Consider the following 25,372-nt stretch of genomic DNA (forward strand, 5'->3'; position numbering starts at 1 on the left):
GTCCGAAATAAGATATGGAATGAGGCACGATAGATATATATGCAGCTGTGCATATACGGGAAATAAACACGGATGGGTTATCGCTGTGGTCGTCGCTCAGGCCCTGACGACGGGCTTGATGCGGCACTTGATGTCCTGGACGCGCACCAGCTGTCCCAGCGGCTTGTTCCTGTTGACGCAGTTCACCCGGCGGGCATCGCAGATGCTGAGCCAAAGGTTGCGGCCGTCCCGAGTGCGCCAGCAGCTGTTGGGCCTCTGATTGACGCAGGACCTGTCGACGCAGCTCCTCACACGGGGAGGATTCCTGGTGGGGGCACAGCGGGCGGTGCCCTCGATGCCCCTGACATTGGCGCACTGCCGCAGGCTCGTCTGTCGCAGCGGCTTCAGGCCCAGATCACTCAGAGCGCAGTTGCGTTCGCGCAGTCGGCAGGGACGCAGCCTGGTGCACAGATTGGTCCTGGCATCCCGGGTGCAGACCCAATCGGTGCGCCTCAAGTCCCCCACAGTGCAGCGGCCCACGCAGACGGGTCTTGGTCTTGGCCTATTCGTGGCCTGGGCAGCAGTCGCCAGGACGACGATTAGCATGCAGCAAATGGTGAGCTTGTACATGACTGGAACTGGAGCTGGAGCTGGAATCGGAGCTGAGACTTGAGCTGTTGAGCGAAGCAAGCGACAGTTGCTGATGATTGCCCAGACACCTCAACGGGCTATTTATACGGCCGGCCAGTGTGAGGCGGCATTCTCTGGCGACAACTGCTCCCATTTCCCCTTTCAGGCAGCCAAACAATCGAATAACGTCTGGTTCAGCTAATCTGACAAAGAATTTACTTACAAAATACATGAAACAAAACAATGAATGCGAGAGTATTTTCTTGCCTGGAATATGCCTTTGTGTTAACTAAATAATGTGGAGTTTTTGGCAAGATTCTGTGACTTCGCTTTGGGCTAAGAGACTTCGATAAAGTTCTTTCAATAGAATTATTATCTATCTGCCTAAATCAATGATTAACTCAAATAATAATGTACAAATCAGCCACATGGAAATCTCGCTTAGTTTTGGCCAAGTTATGTAACTTGGGGCCAAAGGCTCGGTATGGCAATGCCATAACAAGTGTCTGGTTTCATTAGGGCAAATCAAATCGAGCTGCATGATGTAATGTTTATCGACTTGAGGCGGCGCCATATAGCAAGTATAATTTCAATTTACCCACTGAAGTGGGAGTGGCACGGCCTATATTTCTGCCGTATATCTGGGAGGGAAAACCTACTTTGAGATCAAATATCAAAACGAGCTGCAACCTTTATTACTTTCCTAATTATATGTTGTGCCTTCTATTAATCAGTGACTCATGCTTTCAGCCTCGGCACTTTGCCATCAGTTTGCTGTCAAAAATTTGTGCAATCAAAGTGGGCCTTGAGGGGCAAACGGGGGCATAGTCGCTCGCTCGAGCTCACACATTCATTTTGAAACGAATTTCGTCGAGTGACAAGCTGAGCAGCAAAATCTGAAATAAAACAAAAATCAAAAATCCAGAATTTGTAGATTTCGTTTATTTCATTTTTAAACGTTCGTCGTGCACATCACATAAAAAAAAAAAATAATAATAAAAAAAAAAAACAATTTCCTTAAATAATATTTGATTTGCCGGAGTCGAGAAAATATCCAGTAAAAATGCGGCGGCACGCCTCCAATCGCGGCGAGTCATCGTCGAGGAGGGGCAGAAGATCGTCCCATGCCAATGTGGCTCCGGCGGAGAGGGTCTCCCGCCCGTCGTCGTCGTCCAGCTGCGACAGCGAAAGCGACTCGGAGAGCTGCTACTCCAGTAGTGGGTCGATGTCTTGCAGCACTTGCAGCACCTCGGTGACCTCGACCAGCGATTCGGATAGCGAGGTTGAGCGAAGAAGGCGACGACGTCGACGCTCACGCAAAAAGAAGACGTTGAAGAGATCCAAAAACAAATCGAAACATCGTAGCCATTCGCGAAGATCCCGCAAGAAGGTCGCATCAGCTGCCACTGACCCGGCCACGGTCCAGGCTACGTCCGCAATGTCCGCAGTTGGGCCGAGCTCTGTGCCTGCTGTGGGGTCGACTTCAGCGCCAGCGTCGGCGACTCAGCCGGCTACTACCCCAAAGCTGGATCCGAAAGCGATGAAGGCTTGGTCGCCCACGCCGTACACCAAACGGCGCCGGAGTCGCAGCGACCGTTGCGCCCGCTTGACGCCGTCGGGCAACGAGTCGAAGAGCAAGAGCAAGAGCAAGCACTCGTCCAAGTCGCACGGGTCCAAGTCCAAGAAGTCGAAATCATCCTCGAAGAGCTCGCTGGACAAGCACAGGAGCAAGGAGCGCTTGGCCTCGTCAGCCACCACCAAGTCGAAGAAAATCTTGCAGAAGGTAAGCGGGGAGCTAAAGCACAAGGAAAGAGACAAATGCTGCTTGACGCCCTCGCCGCGTGGATGCAAGGAGAGGCACGCTTCGAGCAAGGCCAAGCTGAGCGACGCGGTGAAGCACTCCGAGTCGAAGGACAAAGACAAAGACAAGCTGAAGCTGGAGTGCAAGACACATGTGCGCAAGGAGGAGAAGAAGGAGGAGAAGAAGGAGCAGGTGAAGGTTGAGAAGCGGCCGTGCTCAGCTCTTCGGGAGAAGCGCCGCCATGAGCCGTCGAGGGAGCGCAGTCACAATACTGAGCTCCGCGACGCTCGTAGAAGTGAGCGTGAGTGCAGCCGCTCCAAGGACTGGCGCTCCATGTCGCGACAAACGCCACGCCCTCGCGAATACCGTGCGCCCTCCGATCAGAGCTCTCGCTCTCGTGCCCGCCGCTCGCACTCGCGCCAGGCGACGCTGCCCCCAAGCTATCGACGTTGCAGCGCGAATCGTACGCCCAGTCCATTCAGTTGGCACGAACGCGATCTAAAGACCGTGCGCCTGCACATCCGGGGACTGTCGCGCCAGGTGACCAAAACCAATATTATTGAGATTTTTGGCAGCTTTGGCCAGCTGACCAATGTTGATTTTCCCATAGATCATTTCTATCACAATGGCTGCACGCCCGTCGGCCGCGGCTTCGCCTTTGTCGAATACGTCCACCCCGAGGACTGCCAGCGCGCCCTGAACAGCATGGACGGCAGCAGGATCGACGGCCAACGCATCATCGTCTCTCCGTTCGAGAGGAGTATGCTGCGTTTTCCCCTGCGTCGGCGATACACTTCTCCACAGGATGGACGAGACCGTTATTAAATTCCAATTGTTGTACAACGCATACAAGTTACACACACACACACACAGAAAGAGAGGGAAATATACCAGAGAGACAGAGAGAGAGAGAGAGAGAGAGAGAGAGAGAGAGACAGAGAGCATGAGACAGACAGATGGAGAGAGAGTGAGTGAGAGAGACAGAGGCAGATACACGGGTAGTGAGATACACAGGGAGAGGGAAGCAGAGAAAGATGTAGACACACTGGGAGAGAGATATACTGAGAGAAGCACAGAGAGAGCGAGACAAAGTAATGTAATCCACTAATAAATGTTAAAAAAAAAAAATTATATACATAGAGGAATAAATACTGGAAAAATGAATTTACCCACTAAGCTAATTGTTTTCCTTCTTTTTATACCCTGCGCCTATTGAAAATGCAAAAGCGGAGGATAATGGATTTATAAGAGTGTATGTAATAGCCAGAAAGGGGCGTGGCTAACTTTAGAGTTAACTTAATGATTAGATTATCAGAAGTATGTTTTATAACCCAAAAGAACAAAAGATTTCAAGATTTGCCAGCCCTGCGAGCAGTGCGAGCTGCTTCAGCCCTGTCCGCCCGTTAGTCCGTACGTGTGAAGAAACTAAAAGAGCTAGAGATTTGCAACGCCTAGATAGTTTGTTTTAAGAATTTTATAACTTTATGTTTTCATGTTTTCGGTGTATCGAAAATTTGTACTTAAATGTTATCTCCCATAGGAAATGTCTTATATGAATAAATAAATTAATGGAATAAAATGCATAAAATATTTAGAATATATGTGGAATATCTAAGTAGCCATAATGGTATGCCACCTTTGGCTGCGAATATTGCCCAGAAGAGGAAGAGCGAGGTATACATCTACATATGCACATAAATATATATAAGTATAAACAATCGGATTAGCCCAGATTTTGCAATCAGTCGATGCAAATTTTACTTAACTAGAGAAAATTATATAAACTGCTAAATACAGCTCAAAGCCAGGTTTTGTATGGCAATAGGAATCAGAGTCCCAAACGGCAGAGGTAGCACAAATGCTGCCTATAATCTCTATTAACTCAGCTTGAACTGAACCGACATTTTCCTCAACTATAAATCTAGCGATTCTGAACAGATTTTGACAAGATTTGCATTGTTGAACTATAACAAAAAAGATTTCTTAAATAAACATAAGTTGTTTAATAATATTACAGTTTCAGTTGATGAATGCGCCGTTCGCCTGATAATTGAGAACAGCTGCTTCAGCTGCATTCTTTTCCCAAAGTCCATTGTGCTCATTCGTGCTCCCTCTCTCTCTCTCTCTTTCTCCTGCATAAGCTTAATATTTTGGCACCTGTTCGCTCCATTCTATGCAGCTCACTTCAACACAATTTCAGTGTATGTGTGTGTGTGTGTGTGTGTGTACGTGTGTAGGTGCATAAAACATGTATGTGCCTTTCAATTAATGCTATTCAAAACATTGTAAGGTCGAAACAGCTGCCACGAAGCACTTGCGCAAATAAATAAATAAATGAAATAAAAAAGTTAAAAAAAAACAAGTAAGAAGGCTCCAGTCGAGACTGCTCGACTGGGAGATACCCTGAACCCTCCAAGCTGATATTCTAATCATTCTGCACTTCTTCTATGCACACATAGATACACATGCACTTATAAGCACGCGCTCTGCTAACTGCGCAGTAAGCAGCGGCTGCGCTTGGGCTGCGCTGCAATGTGGGCAATATTATGAGAATTTATTAGTTGAATAATTTCTCTTGTAGTAAGAGTATCTTTATGAAACTTTCAGAATGTATTCATATAGTTAAAATGTGTGTACATTCCAAAGCATAAGTCTCTAGTACTTGAAATGCGATTTTTACAAATTGGGGGCGAAGGGGGCATGGTATCAAAAATCTGTAAATTACAAAATCTTTGTATCCATTAACTCTATATACAACGCAAATTTGAAGTCTCCAGGTTTAAAAGCGTTCAAACTAGGCTGAAAAAACCAAGTCGATTTTTCGATTATTCTCGATAAAAAAGTTATCGGATGAGTTATCGAAAAAATAAAGCAAACTCGTACTGCCTATGGTATACACGAGTATGCATGCCAAATTTCAGCTCTCTAGCTCTTATATCTTCTGAGATCCTTTTGCTCATACGGACGGACGGAGGGACGGACGGACGGACGGACAGACGGACAGGGCTATATCGACTCAGCTCGACGTCCTGATCAAGAATATATATACTTTATGGGGTCTGCGATGATTCCTTCTGCCTGTTACATACTTTTCACAAAACCATTATACCCTGATTTCCCATTTTCAATGGGTTCAGGGTATAAAAAACAAAAAATTCAAAACGAATGTCAATATTTTATAAATGCAAAATATTGCATAACAGTTGAACCGCAAACAGGCGCAATTTTGCTAAGTTTCGCTTGACATTAATTTGCTTTTATGTAATTAGTTGGGATCGTTATATAGAAAAAGCCACGCATTGATATGCATGCAAAATGTCAAAATTTTACCTTTGACATTTGCAATTCAAATTAGAAGAAAAATATGATATTTTCAATAAATGCAAATACGTGTTAAACTAAATTCAATTAAAGTCGCATTTAATTAGGCAAACCATAAATAACTGAAATTAATCAGAGTATCAGCTAATTTGACTACTTTGAATATTTGAAATGAAATAATTAAGCCAAGTGATTCCTCCTTCTCATTCCTCCTTCCTTCGAATAGTTTCTCCAAGTACTTTCTCCAATTATTTCCTCTAAGTTTTTAGCCTAAATATTTCCTTTAAGTATTTCCTCGAACCATTTTCTCCAAGTATTTCCTCCAAGTAGCTTCTCCAAGTCTTTAATGCTTAGCTGAACGGTTATTCAATATTTAGGCACACTTCAGTTCACCTCACTTCAGTTCACCTCACCTCGCTTCACTTTACTTTACTGCACTCTACAACAGACCCCCACCAGGCCTGGGCGACTGAAGAAATGCTGCAGTAGCTGCCCTTTATATAGGGCGCCTCTCACTCAAGCACCAAGTCGTGCTCAAATGTTGAGGCCGGTGCCAGGTAGAGGTCGTTGCAGTCGAACTTTAAGTGACCAATGGGAAAACTCTCTGCTGCTTAAAGAACTCTCTTAAGTATAAATACCAAATAAATACTGCTGCATACATATAGACTATATAAATGATATCCTGTAGTTCTTCTTCGACTGTCTCAGACAGAGAAGCAGCACGAACAGATATACAAATAGGAAAACAAATGCGTGAAGTCAAAGGGAATTACCTCACTACGTTCCTTAAGAATATATCGATATACATAAATATAATAAAAGGCTGTACTTCACTTAAAGCTAAGAGCTCTACATTCGCTAACATGCTTATACAATCATTCAACCTTAATTGAAACTTCATCTCTCTTCTCTCTTCTCACAGCTACCCTCTCGGGCCCTCAGCTCCATGCAGAAGCTGACCGCCCTGGACTTTGACTACAACGAGATTGTGCGCATCGAGGACTACAGCTTCTATGGGCTGCGCGTGTCCAAGCTGAACATGAAGGGTAACCGGCTGCAGACCATACCGGAGCATGGCTTCGCCGGACTGGAGGACTGCATGCAGGAGATTGACGTGTCGGAGAACGGTCTGCGCACATTTCCGATGATGGCGTTGCGCAAGCTGGATCACCTGCGCATCCTGCGGCTATCCAACAACAAGATCTCCACCTTCTACGGCGACATTCAGCTGGCCACGAACAACGCCTCGGCGGCAGCGGCAACGGCGGCCGCTCTGCAGCTACCCTCGCTGATCCTGCTGGATCTGAGCTCGAATCAGTTCAGCGAGATCGCGCACGACTGCTTTCGCGCCTTTCCCCAGCTGAAGACGCTGTCGTTCTATGCCAACCAGATTGAGATCGTGCAGCCGGAGGCCTTCAGGAGCCTCAAGGAGCTGATGTCGCTGGACATGTCGCACAATCGCATCATCACGCTCGATCCGAAGGTCTTCGACAAGAACAAACGCCTGCAGACAGTCGACCTCAGCCACAACCACATACACGCCATCGGTGGGGTCTTCTCCAACCTGCCGCAGCTGCGCGAGGTGTTCCTCTCCGAGAACAATATACTGGAGCTGCCCGCGGATGCGTTCACCAATTCGACCAATGTGGATGTCATCTACTTGGAGTCGAATGGCATTGCCCACATCGATCCCAATGTGTTCAGCACCTTGGCCAACTTGGATCACTTGTATTTGCGCTCCAACTTCATTCCCCTGGTGCCCGTCACCCTCTTCGACAAGTGCACGAAGCTGTCGTCGCTGTCGCTGGACAACAATGAGATCCAGGACCTGGAGATCGGCATGTTCCGCAAGCTGGAGCAGCTGCGCGAGGTGCGGCTGCACAACAATCGCATTCGCCGCGTGCGGAAGGGCGTCTTCGAGCCGCTGCCGGCGCTGCAGGAGCTGCACATCCAGAAGAACAACATCGAGGACATTGAGCCGGGCGCCTTCCATACCTTGGCCAATATGCAGCACATCAATCTGCAGGACAATCAGCTGACCATGCTGGAGGACATCTTTCCCGAGCAGAACTCCTCGCTGCTCTCCATTCAGCTGGAGGCGAACTATCTGCACAAGATCCACCAGCGCACGTTCCGGCAGCAGCAGCGCATTCAGATCATGTGGCTGCGCGACAATCAGCTGGTGAAGATCGACCGATCGCTGTTCGTGGACACGCCGCACCTGGGCCGGCTCTATCTGAGCAACAATCGGATACGCGAGATCGAGAAGGACACCTTCGTCAGTCTGGGTCTGCTCAAGTTCCTCGACCTGAGCGGCAATCAGCTGCGTCAGCTGCGGCGCGACTACTTCTCCACGTTGCACAGCCTGGAGGAGCTCAGTCTGGCCAACAATCAGATCGAGGCCATCGAGGGCTACGCCTTCAGCCGGCTGAAGCAGCTCAAGTCCCTGGATCTCTCCCACAATCCGCTGGTGCAGCTGACACGCGACATATTTCTGGACGAGCTGCCCCTGAGCACGCTCAATCTGCGCAACACCTCGCTGCGCAAGCTGGAGCAGCACACATTCAAGTCCATGCAGAATCTGAATGAGCTTAATCTGGAGCGCAATCAGCTCAATCCGGCGGACATACAAAAGCTCGACGTGCCCAGCCTAAGGCGACTGCATCTCTCGCACAACAACTTCAGCCATGTGGGCATTGGCGGCGCCGTTGGCGGCATCATGTCGGGCATGTTCGACAAGCTGCGCTCCCTGCAGCAGCTCTCCATGGCCAACTGCAGCCTGAGCAGCATACCCGACCAGCTGTTTGCCAAGAACACGAACCTGGTGCGCATCGATCTGTGCGACAATCAGCTGACCGAGATGAACCGCAACATCTTCAGCGGACTGAACGTGTTCAAGGAGCTGCGCCTGTGCCGCAACAATCTCGTCGAGTTCCCGCACATCGCCCTCTACAATCTGAGCACGCTGGAGACACTGGATCTGGCCAAAAACCAACTCAACTCCATTGACTTCTTCAAGCTGAGCGGCACCCTCAATCTGCGCCAGCTGGTACTGCGCGACAACAAGATCAGCTCGCTGAGCGGCTTCAATGCGGTCAACCTAACCCAACTGGACAACGTGGATCTCAGCGGCAATCTGCTGCTCTCGCTGCCGGCCAACTTTCTGCGGCACTCGATCAATCTGCAGCGCGTCGACTTGTCCAGCAATCGCTTCCTGCAGATACCCAGCTCGGCGCTGTCGGACGTGTCCATACCGCGTCTGTCCTGGCTGAATCTGACCGGCAATCCCATCAACAAGATTTATACGGTGAAGGAGGAGCGCTATCTCTACCTCAAGGAGCTCTACATCTGTCAGACGAACCTCTCCATACTCACGTCCAAGGACTTTGAAGCCTTCCAGGCACTGCAGCATCTGCATTTGGTCAACAATCGCATCACACGCATCTCGCCCGGCGCCTTCAAGTCGCTCGTGAATCTGCTCACCCTGGACATCAGCGTCAACGAGCTGGAGATGCTGCCCAAGGAGCGCCTGCAGGGACTCCGCCTCCTGCGCCTGCTCAACATATCCCACAACACGCTCAAGGATCTGGACGAGTTCAGCAGCGAGCTGGGCCAGCTGCAGACGCTGGACCTCAGCTTCAATCAGCTGGATCGCATCTCCAAGAAGACCTTTCGCAACCTGCACGGACTCGTCGAGCTGCTGCTCATGGGCAACCGGATGACGGCGCTGTCCAACGACGCCTTCCGCTACTTGCGGAAGCTGCATCTGCTCGATCTGCGCAAGAACTACTTTGAGCTGGTGCCGCTGGAGCCGCTGAGGCCGCTCGAAACGAATCTGCGCACACTGAAGCTGGAGGGTGAGTATCGAGTGCGATTGCGATTGCGGCTGGGGCTGCAGCGGCGTTTAACCAGCCGTAAATTCACAGTCCTTTAGCTAATTTGGTGCTTACTCTGATGGCATTTTCATTTGTGTTTCGTTCACGCACACTCGCGCGCTCACACACACACACACACACACACACACACACACACACACGCACACATATATAGAGAATCCACTGCATTGCAGCTGTGATGCACAAAAGCTCTGGGAATGGCTGCGGGATCATCGCAAATGGTCGCTATCGCCAACGGGCGGTGATAACATTAATTATCTGAGGTGCGAACACCCGACGGAGCTGCGCGGCAAGGTGTTTGGCCGCATGGAGCCGCAGCAATTTTGTGATGCCCCATTAATACCCAAAATGGCCATACAGGACATACAGCCCTATTCGGTGGTCGTTTCCTGGCAGAGTCGCGACCATTTGGGCCTCACTGGCTTTGAAATTGTTTACCACGCCACCGGCGATGGACTCATTGCGGCACCAGCCGACCGCGACGACACCCGAGGCCGCACCGATAATCATCACGAACGGGATAGGGATAGACAGCGAGAGCGGGAGAGGGACCGGGACCAGGACCGGGACCGGGACTACGATATGCCACGCCAGCACAGCGAGTTTGAGCGAGACAGCGAGAGGGAGCGCCTGGCCCAGTTTGCTGCCACGGATGAGGTGAGTGGCCAATGATTGCTCAGCCAGACGCTAACTGACAGTGGACGCACAAATTTCAAAGAAATCCGATGTTAAGCACTCGATGCCGTGTTGGCCAAGTTTACTCCTGCTACCCCTGCTCCACTTTGGTACTCTTGTCCTGTTTGGCCCCCGGCCCGTAATTCTCTTTTAATAAACGCTTAATCAACGCTTAGCGGTCGCCGTGGAGCAGGGGGCGCCATGTGGCCTCGTTCGATCGGCGATAAACTGCGCAACTTTGTGCATACAAAATTTAATTTAAGCATCACGTTGCCCCGGGCTCTCAACTAGCTAAGATGCCGATGGCACAGTGGGCTCGACTCGAACGAAATGTGAACACAAAACATTTCTAGGCTCCTTTGTTCTAAGACGATTCGAAATAGTTTAGGAATTGTTTTAGTAAGCCAAACTGTTTAGTTGAAATAGTTGAGGCTCAAGCTCATATCAATCTCTTATCAAATTTCTACTTTTGATTTAGACAACAAACATTTGTTTTTATTTATCAAAAAATATTTTATTTAATTTCTTTAGGCTAGTAAGAGCTTTAATTTTTGTTACAATTCTTTAATTATGTTATTAGGAAACTGAATTCTTATAGCATGAATTGAAAACCAAATAATAACAAAATAATTTAAAAAGATAAAAGTCATAATATATAAAAATATTAATACAGAGAAAAGAGAAAATTCAAAATTTAGTTTAAAACATTAAAATTAAATTTAAAAAATAAAAATAAATAAAATGAGGAAAAAACGGAAATAAAAAAATACTAAATAAATATTAATACACGAAAACATTATTAGATCAAACCCGAACAGCTCCAAATTTAAATTAAAAAAAAAAAAAAAAAAAAAAATTAAAATAAAATTAAAAATATAAAAATAAATAAAATACCCTAAAAAAATAAAAGAATATAAAAAAGTTTAATCTATTTACAAATAATTAAATTGAAGATAAATAATGATAAAGTATTTAAAAATAATGAAATGCAAAAATTAAAGATAAAATACAAAATTAAATTTACATTTTATTAAAATTAATTTATTATTATAATTTTATATAATTTTATAATAAGTGTAGCTTCTTTTGCTATATTTTTCTATCATTGTATTTAACAATTAAGTCGCTAATCGAGCCCATTGTCCAGGTCAGTTAGTCATGTTGCGGCCGCAGGGCCCAAAAGAAAATTTTAATAAAACGACACGACGAGGGCGACGCGGACGATGATGAAGACGATGATGACAATGATGACAATGATGATGATGATGATGTGGAGAATTGGTGACTGGGGCATATTGAGTGCATGACTGAGGTTGGCATCGCAATAATTATGTTGAAAACTTGGTTAATTTATTCCACAGATACACGGCAAGCGGCTAAACGGCACGGCCAGCTCGACAAAGCTAACGAAATTGAGTCCCAACACGCGCTATCACATCTGCGTCATCGGCACGGGTAATTGGCTCTCGGAGCCGTTGGCCAATGCGCTCCAAAGGCTGCACTACAATGAGTCGCGCGACGACCTGCTGCTCACGCTGGCAGCAGCTGGCGATGGGCCCCTGGCCGCCGCCCTGCCCTCCATGCCGGACAGCTACTCGCCGTATCAGCATCTGAATGGCGCCATCCACGAGCAGCACCAGCTCCAGCTCCAGCAGCAGCAGCAGCAGCAGCAGCAGCAGGCGCTGATTGAGAACAGCATTGTGACGGACAAGGCGCTGCATGAGGTGCTCAAGAACTCGCACATCTCGGCCTGCACCGACGTCCAGACCCTGGACTCCACGCCCAGCCTGATCACGGACGAGAACGGGCTGTCGAGCAACGGCTTCATACACTCGATACTGACGCGTCGCCTGGGCCTGATTGTCGGCTGCTGCTTGGGCATCATTGTGTTCATTGTGATGATATCGGTGCTCAGCTACGTGAAGCTCAAGAAGCAGCGCATCGAGAACGCCAAGCGGCAGGCGGCCATGCCGCCCGAGTACATCTCCTATCGCCATTTCTCCATACCCAACGAGGAGCTGACGCGCACCGCGGCCAGCGTCAACAGCGCTGCGGCCGCAGCAGCCGCCGCCTCGGCGTCAACGGCGCCAGCTGGCGGCGCCCATGGCATGGCCAGCGTGCCGAGTGGCATCAGTGCGCACATTAGCGGCACCAGCTTGAGCACCGGCACCGGCACCGGCACCACCACCACCACGGCAACCACGCCCATTGGCGGCGTGCCGTTGGCCCTGGCCAAGTCGGGCAGCCGCAGCCCCATTGTGGGCATCGGGGGACTCGTTGTCGAGAATGGCGATGCAGCGGGCAGCATTGTGGCCGTCTCCACATCGCCGGCGAGCAATGCACCGCACAACAATCACAGCCACAACAGCCACCACCACCACCACCGGCCCAACAACGGGGCCATCGGGGGCTACATGGCGGCGGGCGTGGTGCTCAATACGAACCATTTGAGCGTCTGTTAGTCGGCCCACGCCGGATTATTTCAATTGCATTCGATTTGCAGTTCATGCACTTCATGAATGTTGCATATTTTATGCTGAAAGACTTGCTCTCAGTTGTCGTCATTAATGGCAATATCCATGTCAGCATGCATATATATATATATATATATATATATATATATATATATATATGTATTTATACTCGAACAATAACCAATTCAATCAGACGCGAGCGAGTATTACGAAATATGCAGTGCTCAAAAGGTTACTCAAATAATTCATTCATTTTACCACACTGGCTCAGTATGTCTGTCCCCGCACTCACTTGATCTGCCAAATACACCCACTCAAAGCCCACAAGCATATATATGCGTATATATATATATATATATATATATATATATATATATATATATATATACATATATTTGATGTGCCATTCAATTCATTTAGCATAAAAACTTTTTCAATCGGAGGAAATGTCAAAGCATTTTTTATGTTTTCAATGTGGCCCAAAAATGCATTTAATTTATGAGTAAAAAAAAAAAAAAAAAAAAAAAAAAAAAAACAGAGAAACCAACTTCCAACAAATAAACATAAAAATAACTAGGTTAGTGATAATAAACATCATGATGCGTTCAACGTTCGTTTAGTTATGACAATTTCAAATAGAGCAAAAAAAAAAAAAAAAGAAATAAAATATTTAAAAATAATAATAAAAAGAAAAGAAAAAAAAAAATAAATAAATAAATATATATATAATAACAATACAGAGAGTAAACCATTTTCAATGTAAATACAAGCTGGAACGCAATGAAAACTCAACTCAAATATGAAAAGCAACACAGAAAAAAATCAAAAAGAAAAAAAAATCAGTTTTTAGTGTAATGATAAATATATGAAAATAAATGCAAGGAAATACTATGAAAAGTGTCGTAGATAAAGCCAGCTACGCATAGTACATATACATATGTATGTATGTATTTATTTAGGGTTTAGAGAGGCACAGACACAACTGTAATCAATGTTGATGTTGTTGACAATTTTTTTTTTCGAACCCAAGCGGAAAAACTTAGATGTAATCGAAGATAAACAATTTTTTTTTTGTCGAAGCAGCGCGGTAAGTAAGAATCACTAACAGTAAACGAAGGAGTTTAATAATCTCTTTGTCGAGTGGCATTAAACTGCAAGAGCAACATATTATAACTAATAAATCTAATTAAAATATACAATTAAACCAAGAATACGAAATTGGATTAGGCTAAGCAAGCAACAAAAGGTAAAAAAAAAAATAAAATAAACCAAAAAAAAAAAAAGAAAAGCAAAACTCAAAGAGTTTCATTTTTAAAATGCAAAAGAAATACTTTTTTTTTGTCATCTACTTTATAATTATCATTTTCGTAATACAATAAATAAATAGAATTTTTTTTTTAAATAACTACTTAAATGATAATGAAATAACTTTAGTCAAGGATTTAGCTATAATACGAAATAAATACAAATTGAAAGCATATTTAAATATTTAAGCAAAACATATTTATGTGACAGAGCGCTGCGTAGTATACCAATTACTTTATGGCCAGCTAAGAAGAAGAGAGAAAGAGGAAGCGAAAGCGAAAGCGAAAGTGAAAGTGGAACACGAAACACAAATGCAAATGCAAATAATGCTAGCAAACTAAACCTTAGCAAAACAAATCAAATCAAAAGATGTTACGCCCCAGTCCCTGGCTTAACAATAGCATACTTATGTGGGCAACGCTGCATGTCACACGCGAGCCGGGCAGATACCCTGTAAAAGTGTATGCTAAGTTATCTGAAAATAGCTGCGCAAATCGCTAAACGCAAATCAAAAGCAGACAAACAAACAAAATCAAAAATCGAAAATAAGAATCAAATGCAAAAATACAACAAAACCAAATACAAACAACAATACCAAAAAAATATAAAAACAAACCAAAAAAATTAAAAAAAAAAAAATACTATAAGAGTAAATAAATCTATGCATTAAACGAAGCTTACCAAATGCTCTGCAGTAATAATGTGCGTGTATGTGTTTGTGTGAGTTGAAAGCAAATCAATATTGATGTCCCTCCACACACACACACACACACACAGATACCAACATGCAATAGTTCTAGTCTTGTGTAGAACTTGAAAGCCAAACAGAATTCACTTACGAAACAGAAGCAAAAAAACAACAACAAAAATACAAATGCAATAAATGAAATTATTATGAAAAAAAAAAAAAAAAACAACAAATATTGTATTGAATGCAACAAGAACTAAATATAAATAAATGACAAACGAAATTTAACAATAAATTATAACTCGAAAGTTTTGCTTGATTGAGGCTGGGCCAGAGGGGAAAGGGGATAGGTTAAATGCTTGCTTTCATAGTAAAGTGTGCTAATATATGTGTGTATTATATATAAATATATATGCATATACTTATGTGCATGTATATATACGTATATTTATCATCTTGTTTTGTCTTTAGAAAATTTTAATGAAATGGACATTTCCGCTGTCTTGAGCACGTTTTCTCATCAACGGCATTAAATGCAATGCGGAATTTTAATTAGCCGCGCGCACACACCCACACGCACATAAAGAGACATGCACACACCCACACACACACACACCTAGACGCACAAGTTGAGCAAGGAGCAGCTCGCACCTGCCACAACCCAAATTCAAGCGTTGTTAGTCTACAGCTGCAGCTCACTCTCTCTCTCTCTCTCTCTCCCACTCTCTCTCCCAATCTCTCTCTCCCTTCCACTCTCTCTTATTCCTAGTTATTAAAATGTATATCATAGAGACTCTGTGTGCAACAAGATGTGCTGGGGGCCAAGAAGCCCCCAACAATAGGAGAGCAACTGAAACTACAAGCCGTCTGTCAGAGTACACACACACACACACATATATATATGTATATACACATGCAAACTCACACAGTCAATTTAAAAGTTGATTCAATAGCTGCTTGTACTATGCAATATTTACAGCAACTGGCATACATCAAAGCTGAAATTTCAGTGAGTGATGTCAGGACCGAATTTTGATTAATCTCGAGCGAAATAGGAACTGCAATAGAAACATAAACAAAATGTCTCTCTTGCAGAGGTGTAATTAATGTTTTACCTCAAAAGACTTCAAATATGTTTCCATTGAAATGCATTCAAATATTAATATGGATAAAAGCAATGCAGCTGAAATATGCATAGGGCTTAAATTTGTTGAGATGTCAACAAAGGGATTCATTTTACTCAAATTTAATACGCAATATATGTAACACATATGTGTATTATATAAGTGAGGGACATATTTGGAGATAACAACAAAATTGAAATACGAACAAAGACATAGTTTGAGAGAATGAATAAACAAGATGTTAAGGATGAGTTTTATCTGGTTTGATTCTACTCAAATTTCAGACGAGACGAAGCTGGTGCACGTAGCTGGAGTCGATGGAGTTGAGGCTTCAGAATGCATCACTGGTCAGCTGGAATATACAGAATATACACATATATATAATATATATAAAAACATATATATAAATATATAAAAATATAGTATTATTTGGTTATTAATTTAATACCGTTCCTCTTAAGAGCCATGCAAATACAATATTTTTCCAATGGAGCATTATTTGGAGCATGATAGTACTACAATTGATATTGCAAACATGGACGAAGGTAAAAACAAGGTTTATCCTGAATAAGATACAAGAAAAAAAAAAAAAAAAAAAAAAAAACACAATATATCAATATGATTACGTGGTAAAAACTGAAATTTAAATATTTACCTGAGCTACAATGAATGGATTGCTGAAAGCCTGCCACGCCTGTATCCTTACAGTTTTTATATCACATAGTCCGAAAAGCGCGGAAAAAACCGTTTGAATCGGCCATTCGAATGGCTTGAATACAGTTACTTCTTTGCAAAGCTGCAAACTGGTTGGATTCTCGCTTTATGCACAAAGCTGTGGAGGGCTTTGCTCTGACTAGCTGCTATGTTATATATAACATTTTTTATAAATAAGGTGAAGGGTACAAAAATGTTCCCTGATTCTATTTTCTGTTAACAGCATTGTGTTTCAGTTCCAGATGTTTCATATACCAATGCGATAGAGGGGCTAGTGGTAGAGGAGCGGTAGAGGTTAACATTGTCCGCTGCTAACATTGCCAACACTACATTGTTAACAGTGCCATGCCTTTAACAGTTTAACAGCTCTGCAGTTTCGTTGTCCCACTCTAGCACAATAAATCAAAGGACTCTGATGTATGAAACGAGTGCATGATAAAATGTATTCGATATGCACTTTATACGTTCTACATATGCTTAATTAATTATTTATCTGTGCACGTAATTGATTAATGTCTAATCGCACTCTCTTTTGCGATAGAATTCAATTATCGTTTGAAGCCAAATAATCGATTATCATATAATCATAACATAGCAATCGTGCCATCCCCAATACGCAGACAGTAAAAGTATTTTTGGTGTCTTTCAGTGAATTAATAGAAATAAAGTCGCTCTGACACATGAGCTTAACTTTTCCACAGTTTACTTTGTTTCTTCAAAACTTTTACTACTAATAGAGTATATGGGATATATTTATTATATATATGAAGTGTCATTGCAAATAGTGTCAAACTTTATAAGTTGGATCTGCTGTGAAAATGAAACAGATTTGATCAACTATGCACGAGCTCAGTTTTCTGCTGTTCTCTCTCTCTCTCTCTCTCTCTCTCTCTCTCTCTCTCTCTCTCTCTCTCTCTCTCTCTCTCTAGATCAAACTCACGGCTTTGGCTGTAACTCAACTATCTCACTCACACCTTTGGGTGGAATTAGCTGCAGACTAACTAGCAACAAATTAAATATTGTTAGTGACTCGAAACACTGCTCTATTGCAAACAGAGTCACATTTCGGCAATGCACAGCTCTGCTGGCAATGTAAATTGGCTAGTAAGCTGAGATGTTGGCACAGGAATGTTTGTTGTTTGCCCAAAGTGAATAAGGATGCGGCAACTGGGGCAGAGGATTAGGAGCAAGTGCCGCAGCGCGAGCAGCGTGAGCAGGAGTCGGCGTCTAGGCAGCTGGCTGCGGCTCCATTTGCATTACTTGCAACAATAAGTAGGTAACTAAGTAAGTTGCTTCATTAAAACAAACTTTAATTGGCAAAATTTCCACCTGTCTGACGTGAATAGGAGCTCTCTGTCTCTCCCTCTCTGTCTCTGTCTCTGTCTCCGTCTGTGCGCATATTTGGAGGAGTGAAAAAAGATACATGACAATATCGACAGCAGGACTATTTACCGCTCCGCTCGACTAGGAAAACACTTTGCGGGGCTTTAGGCAAACAGCAATTGCAACTGCGTCGGCGAATGGGCCTAGGCGTGCGACTGGAACCGGAGAGATGGGGCGATGGTATGGGAATGTAACCACAACTCAAGTCAAGTAACGTCAAGCCAAGTCGTCATCGGCATCTTCATCAGCAGCTCAACGACATGGATGTCAACTGTCTGACTTGGCTGTCGCTGTGGGTTCGACTTAATTGCATGACAAGGACAAGCACCGAGCTGGCATCGAGCTGGGCGAGTGAACGACGCGCCAAATACCCTGTCTGCAGCCATATAAGCTCCGGCACAGTGCAGCGTATCTCTTAGCTGGCATTCCAGCTCTACCTGCTCAGCCAGTTTTTGTCAAATATTTGCAACACGACATGTTTGGTCAAATTGAAAGGCATGGCTAGCCAAGCGACAAGCTCGAGTCCTGCAGACAGCAGGACACTCAATCACCAGGCAGCCAATAGTCAATTAAGTTGGCAACAACAACAATCAAATTGTGCAAATTCCAAAGGCTTTTGAATTTTTAATCTTCCAACTTTAATCTTGAGCCAAAAAAAAAAAAAAAAAAAAAAGGATATCATTCACACTGTGTCACATAACCTGGCCAACAACTAAAGTCGTGTGTGTGAAAACAACAGACGAGACGGGCCAAAAAACAAAGCAGTAGAAAAATATGTGTGCATGTATGTGTGTGTGTACGTGTGTGTGTATGTGTGTGTGAAGGGGAAAACAAGCGGAACATATTTTTCACATGAACACCGCAAAACTATTGAAAATTACTATAAACAGCTTCGGCAAACGTATGCCATGGACTTGGCTGGCCATCAACAACAACAGCAGCAACAACAAATACAACAACAACTACAACACCAATAACAAGGATATTTGAAACCAAAACTGACCACCCAGTCACCCAGTCAATTTATGAGCGTCGATTTGTGCAAAAAAAAAAAAAAAAAAAAAAAATGGGAAAAAAAATATTATATGTATATGTATAGAATATATATGTATTAGACAAACAAACTGTGAACCGAAAAGTTTTTCCATTAAATCAATGAAGCGCACAAAATATTCGCGCCAACGATAATATCGAGTCAAGGGAACAACGAGCAACTCTATAAGTCATTGGCATAAAAACAACAACAACAACAACAACAAAAATAGTCGAAACTTTTGATTTGTTATGTATTACTATACAGTATAATATAGTATAGTAAAGTTTATATATTATATGATCAATTGATGATGATCTTATGCATCAAGTGTTAAGGGATATGCAGTGGACTGCATATAGTATGACTGACTGCACACAGCCTGCAGCCGATTCCGATTTAGTTAGGTAGTTATATCAGCTCATAGATATGGCTTTGTCTGTTGTGTGTATGTGTGTGTGTGTGTGTGTGTCTGTGTATTTTATGTATGATGACAGCTCGATTTTTTCTGGTTTTTACACATTTTTTTACTAACAAAAGTAAAAAATAGAAATGCACCAAAAGTTGCGGAAAACATTTGCGCCAACAAAAAAATGAAACAAGTAAAAACATATCGGGCGTTACCAACCGAAGAATACTCATTTACGCCCAAACGCTTACAGCTCCATTTTTCGATTTACCGCGCCCCCAATAGGCGTAAATATACATTATTTATATACAAATGAATAGAGGATGTTTACAGAAGCTTAGCTCTTACATTTTGACTCTTTAGATGTAGAAAATACAGTTATTCTCTATCGGGCGGAATCGAGAAAAATCTTGACACATTACAAATCGAGGCTTTATAGATTCACATTTTAATTTTTACATTCATATTGACAGACGGACATTGCACAAAACCGATATACCCGTCTCACTTTCGTGAATGAGTGTGAAGCGAAGTGAAGTGAACAAAAAGCCAATTGGCTGCTGCTGCTGCTGCAGCAGTCACAGTCACAGGGTTCGAATGGGATGTGGGCTGAGCTCTATGTGTGTGCGTGTGTGTGTGTGTGTGTCGTGTACAAAGACAGACGTTGCAGCCGGACAACTGGACAGCTGCGAAGCTCGACTGTGTTGGGCTAGGTGGACAGACGGACGAATGGACGGACTCTGTGACAGTGGCGACGCAAAGGCAATGAATGGCCACATGACACAACATACGCTTCGTGTAAAAATTTTTGTCATAAATTTCGTTTGGCGGCCCCGTTGGCCACTTTTTTCTCAGTGTGTGTTTAGTCTTTTACTTCATTCTATTTGTACTTTTTTGTTAAGGCACTCACTATGCACACAGGTATTTTAAAAATTTTTGGGGTGCTAAAAGTGTTGGCATAAAAACGGAATTATTAATTGAAGTTCGCATAAACTAATTGCGCAATTTAGCCAAAGCAAACAAAGTGTTTTCCATGCAATTATCAAGAAAGCTGAGCTGGAAAAAATTACGAAATAAATAAAACAATGAATTGAGTGCGAATGCAGCTAAAATGCGACAATTTACACAATGATGTTTGATAAATGAAAAGAGATCCAAACATAAATTCATAATTGGGGAATATGAAGAGATCGCGCCACTGAACTGAGGCCGACTTACTTGAGAAGAAGAACGCTAGCAACAATGCAATTGCTATTTAGTTAAGCCAGCAATCAACATACATACATATGTATGTTCATACATGCATGCATACATACATATACTAATATGTCTGCAAAAACAGCTCACTCGCTCTCGCAGATGACTTTTGTACTTTTCGCTTTGCTTTCTCTTGAGCGCTTTCAGTCGAACTATCCGTGTGACGCTCATTTAACGAGCAGCAGTAAGAGAGTGAGAGGGAGGGAGAGACGATTGATGTTCGCAGAAGAAGACTCAGTGAGTCAATGCAAACGGTCTCCACCTACACACACACATGCACAAACTCCATTCGTCAGTGCAAGTGATATGCTTACATACGCACACAGCATCGCTTACACACCAATACACGCACAAACGTTTTTTTGGTTCAGCGAACAGCCAGAGCGAGACAGCACAAAATGAAACGGTTACGAGCCGATCGCGAATAAGCTCGTTAAAGAACCGATGCAATCGGCTGCGCTCTCTTTTTCTGTTCTCAGAGTGTGAGTAAAAGACATTTATGTATGTATGTATGTTTGTATGCATTACAAAGCAATAGTTTGTTGCGAGCTATGCTTGTTTGCAAGTAAATTGATCCACTTGTATACTAGAATGTAATATTAGTTAACTTTCTCATTGCGTATATCTTATGGATTCAATTTCTTACAGATATATAGAAAACAATACGTTTATGCATACCAATCAATCAATCAATCAATCCCAAAGAACTGCTTGGCGAGACAGGCAGGAATGCAGCAGTGCCTAGAAAATCCTTATAGTCAACTCAACCTTTGAGTTACAACGAAAAACTTGCTTTAAGCTGAATCTAAACTTCTTGGTTTGAGCAACGCATCTCCATAAACATTGGAAGGGCTAAGTCTATCAATAGTGCCAAATTGCATCTTAAATAATTAATATTTGCAAAGAAAACAGTGATGCACATTTTGAATTTAATTTATTTGTACGTTTCGCATCGAATTACTACTAATAAATTTCCGAAAAATATATTTACTAATTGCTCTGATTCACCCAGTACTTTGACTCTTCTAAATTAATCCATTCCTCTTCAGCTTAGCCTGGAATGGAGTGAGATGGTCAGCATAGAAAACTAACTGTTGGGATCTGATTGCCAAAGCTAACTCACCTGGCGAAGGTACTTCTGTCTTAAATGTTCGGAGAGCAGACAGTAGGCAATAGCGGCACGCTGCACGACCTCCTTCTCAGGAACCATCCCGTTGCGAAGTTTGTATTCGTGCAAGAACTCGAGATATGACTGAGAAGTATGCGGATTTGGCTTGTTGGACTTGTTCGCCTTGATGCAGTTGTTGAACTTGCGCTTCAGACTGGCGCAGTTGGTCTTCTTCTTGGCACAAGATGTTGCCTTGCCAGATATGTTCTTTGGCTTTGTGGACGCGCCTGGGGTAGCGGCAGACGAATGATCGGACGGGCTAGTGACTTTCCTGCTCATACGAATCTTGGGCACGCCCTTGGTCCTCTCCTTCTGGTCCTTGCATTTGCCATTGCGCTTCGATTTTTTCTGTACAATGGGTAAAATCGCACGTACATATTGTAGTTACAATTGCTTCAATTCATACTATGTACTATGCACTTACCGCAGCACCGGCCTTTGGCTTGACTGCCTGCTTCTTGGTGGCACGAGCTTTGGTCTTCATTGTCGGCTCTTAGGAATTTGGAATTGAATGATTATATTTGGCAATTTGAGCGTACCGAAGAATTTAGTGCGCTTAAATATTAGAAATTCGATTTTTATGAAATTCCCGAAAAAATGAAAAATATAAATTTTTATATGAGCTCCTACAACAAGCGAGAAGGAAATGTGAATGTCTGAATAAAATTTTGGGGACTATAGCCCTCTGAAACTTTTAGCCAAAGCCTACTACGATTGATATTTAAAACCATTTTTTGTACTCGTTCAGGCAGGTGTGGAGTGGAGAATAGAGTATACTACTTTGTTAATCTATGCATAGCTATTTAACTTGTGATGAAAAGTTGATTTATATTATTAATTAATCAATTGAGTTTGTATGAGGAATTTAAAATAAACTTTTTAAAATATTTCCGTGAGCATTAGAGTTGTCAAGTCACTCGCTGAAACCAATATAGTATCGATGCTTCATTCAATGTTATCGATTGAAAACTTTTGTGAAAATTATCTATAAAATTACATCTTTAGAATTTTTTTTCCATCAAAGTAGGCATAGACGAGCTAAAAAGGGTATATAAGGAGCGCTCTCGAGCTCACACAGTCATTTCGAAGCGAGTTTCATCGAGAAACAACTTCTAACGCTCTAAAAAAAAATAAAAATTGCTAAACAAAAATCTAAAATTGTAAAATCGGTCAAAAGTCCTAAACGCGCAAGTGAAATAAAAAAAAATTGCTAAACAAAAATCTAAAATTGTAAAATCGGTCAAAAACCTTAAACGCGCAAGTGAAATAAAAAAATTGCTAAACAAAAACTTTCATTGCAAAATTGGGATAAACATTAAACGCGCAAAGAAAAACTACGACAAATTGCTAAACAAAAATCTAAATTTGTAAAATTTGTAAAAATATAAAACGCGCAAAAAAAAATAAAAAATTGCTAAACAAAAATTTAAAATTTTAAAATCGGTAAAAAAAACTAAGCACGCAAGTGAAATAAACAAAATTGCTAAACAAAAATCTAAAATTGTAAAATCGGTTAAAAACTCTAAGCACGCAAGGAAAATAAAAAAAATTGCTAAACAAAAATCTAAAATTTTAAAATCGGTCAAAAACTCTAAGCACGCAAGTGAAATAAAAAAAATTGCTAAACAAAAATCTAAAATTGTAAAATCGGTCAAAAACCTTAAAGGCGCAAGTGAAATAAAAAAAAATTGCTAAACAAAAATCTAAAATTGTAAAATCGGTCAAAAACCTTAAAGGCGCAAGTGAAATAAAAAAAATTGCTAAACAAAAATCTAAAATTGTAAAATCGGTCAAAAACTCTAAGCACGCAAGTGAAATACAAAAAAATTGCTAAACAAAAATCTAAAATTGTAAAATCGGTCAAAAACCTTAAAGGCGCAAGTGAAATAAAAAAAAATTGCTAAACAAAAATCTAAAATTGTAAAAATCGGTCAAAAACCTTAAAGGCGCAAGTGAAATAAAAAAAAATTGCTAAACAAAAATCTAAAATTGTAAAATCGGTCAAAAACCTTAAAGGCGCAAGTGAAAATAAAAAAATTGCTAAACAAAAATCTAAAATTGTAAAATCGGTCAAAAACTCTAAGCACGCAAGTGAAATACAAAAAATTGCTAAACAAAAATCTAAAATTGTAAAATCGGTCAAAAACCTTAAAGGCGCAAGTGAAATAAAAAAAATTGCTAAACAAAAATCTAAAATTGTAAAATTTTTAAAAATATAGAACGCGAAAAAAAAATTGCTAAACAAAAATCTAAAATTGTAAAATCGGTCAAAAACTTTAAACGCGCAAGTGAAATAAAAAAATTGCTAAACAAAAATCTTAAATTGTAAAATCGGTCAAAAACCTTAAAGGCGCAAGTGAAATAAAAAAAAATTGCTAAACAAAAATCTAAAATTGTAAAATCGGTCAAAAACCTTAAAGGCGCAAGTGAAATAAAAAAAATTGCTAAACAAAAATCTAAAATTGTAAAATCGGTTAAAAACTCTAAGCACGCAAGGAAAATAAAAAAAATTGCTAAACAAAAATCTAAAATTTTAAAATCGGTCAAAAACTCTAAGCACGCAAGTGAAATAAAAAAAATTGCTAAACAAAAATCTAAAATTGTAAAATCGGTCAAAAACCTTAAAGGCGCAAGTGAAATAAAAAAAAATTGCTAAACAAAAATCTAAAATTGTAAAATCGGTCAAAAACTCTAAGCACGCAAGTGAAATACAAAAAATTGCTAAACAAAAATCTAAAATTGTGAAATCGGTCAAAAACCTTAAAGGCGCAAGTGAAAAAAAAAAAAATTGCTAAACAAAAATCTAAAATTGTAAAATCGGTCAAAAACCTTAAAGGCGCAAGTGAAATAAAAAAAAAATTGCTAAACAAAAATCTAAAATTGTAAAATCGGTCAAAAACCTTAAAGGCGCAAGTGAAATAAAAAAAATTGCTAAACAAAAATCTAAAATTGTAAAATCGGTCAAAAACTCTAAGCACGCAAGTGAAATAAAAAAAATTGCTAAACAAAAATCTAAAATTGTAAAATCGGTCAAAAACTCTAAGCACGCAAGTGAAATAAAAAAATTGCTAAACAAAAATCTTAAATTGTAAAATCGGTCAAAAACCTTAAAGGCGCAAGTGAAAATAAAAAAAATTGCTAAACAAAAATCTAAAATTGTAAAATCGGTCAAAAACCTTAAAGGCGCAAGTGAAATAAAAAAAATTGCTAAACAAAAATCTAAAATTGTAAAATCGGTTAAAAACTCTAAGCACGCAAGGAAAATAAAAAAAATTGCTAAACAAAAATCTAAAATTTTAAAATCGGTCAAAAACTCTAAGCACGCAAGTGAAATAAAAAAAATTGCTAAACAAAAATCTAAAATTGTAAAATCGGTCAAAAACCTTAAAGGCGCAAGTGAAATAAAAAAAAATTGCTAAACAAAAATCTAAAATTGTAAAATCGGTCAAAAACCTTAAAGGCGCAAGTGAAATAAAAAAAATTGCTAAACAAAAATCTAAAATTGTAAAATCGGT

At 41.6% G+C, this 25,372-nt stretch overlaps 3 protein-coding genes and 1 long non-coding RNA gene across 7 annotated transcripts in view; 2 read left to right on the forward strand and 2 right to left on the reverse strand.

Annotated features, from left to right (window-relative positions):
• Positions 1-12,912, forward strand: part of LOC6584298 (chaoptin) — a 242,412-nt gene extending 229,500 nt beyond the window's left edge. For 2 of the 3 annotated variants that reach the window (XM_032732425.2, XM_032732427.2), the window contains 3 exons: positions 6,654-9,588; positions 9,782-10,284; positions 11,664-12,912. In XM_032732425.2, coding sequence (XP_032588316.1) covers positions 6,654-9,588; positions 9,782-10,284; positions 11,664-12,764 — 4,539 coding nt within the window. In that variant the 3' untranslated portion in view covers positions 12,765-12,912. The remainder of the gene's footprint in view (positions 1-6,653; positions 9,589-9,781; positions 10,285-11,663) is intronic. The other variant, XM_044011673.1, reaches the window with a different exon arrangement.
• LOC6584297 (RNA-binding protein with serine-rich domain 1) lies at positions 1,572-3,552 on the forward strand. 2 transcript variants are annotated; one of them, XM_002009917.4, is made up of 2 exons: positions 1,572-2,950; positions 3,021-3,202. In XM_002009917.4, the coding sequence occupies exons 1-2, from the start codon at positions 1,673-1,675 to the stop codon at positions 3,108-3,110; spliced, it is 1,368 nt and encodes a 455-aa protein (XP_002009953.2). In that variant the 5' UTR covers positions 1,572-1,672; the 3' UTR covers positions 3,111-3,202. The 2 variants fall into 2 exon arrangements, with proteins under 2 accessions (XP_002009953.2, XP_032588323.1); XM_032732432.2 differs by having other exon boundaries at positions 1,572-3,552.
• A 2,740-nt stretch (positions 12,913-15,652) lies between the features above and the next one.
• LOC116804511 lies at positions 15,653-17,274 on the reverse strand. Its single transcript, XR_004364492.2, has 3 exons — positions 16,549-17,274; positions 16,342-16,456; positions 15,653-16,245 (listed from the first exon to the last, which is right to left on the reverse strand). It is a non-coding gene; the product is annotated as an uncharacterized LOC116804511 (long non-coding RNA).
• A 4,332-nt stretch (positions 17,275-21,606) lies between these two features.
• On the reverse strand, positions 21,607-22,522 carry LOC6584299. Its single transcript, XM_002009919.4, has 3 exons — positions 22,282-22,522; positions 21,813-22,205; positions 21,607-21,744 (listed from the first exon to the last, which is right to left on the reverse strand). Exons 1-3 carry the CDS (start codon positions 22,339-22,341, stop codon positions 21,715-21,717), a joined length of 483 nt encoding a protein of 160 aa, XP_002009955.1. The 5' UTR covers positions 22,342-22,522; the 3' UTR covers positions 21,607-21,714.
• Positions 22,523-25,372: the final 2,850 nt, after the last annotated feature.

Source organism: Drosophila mojavensis, unplaced genomic scaffold, assembly GCF_018153725.1.
Source record: "Drosophila mojavensis isolate 15081-1352.22 unplaced genomic scaffold, ASM1815372v1 contig_136, whole genome shotgun sequence".
Classification (NCBI taxonomy): domain Eukaryota; kingdom Metazoa; phylum Arthropoda; class Insecta; order Diptera; family Drosophilidae; genus Drosophila; species Drosophila mojavensis.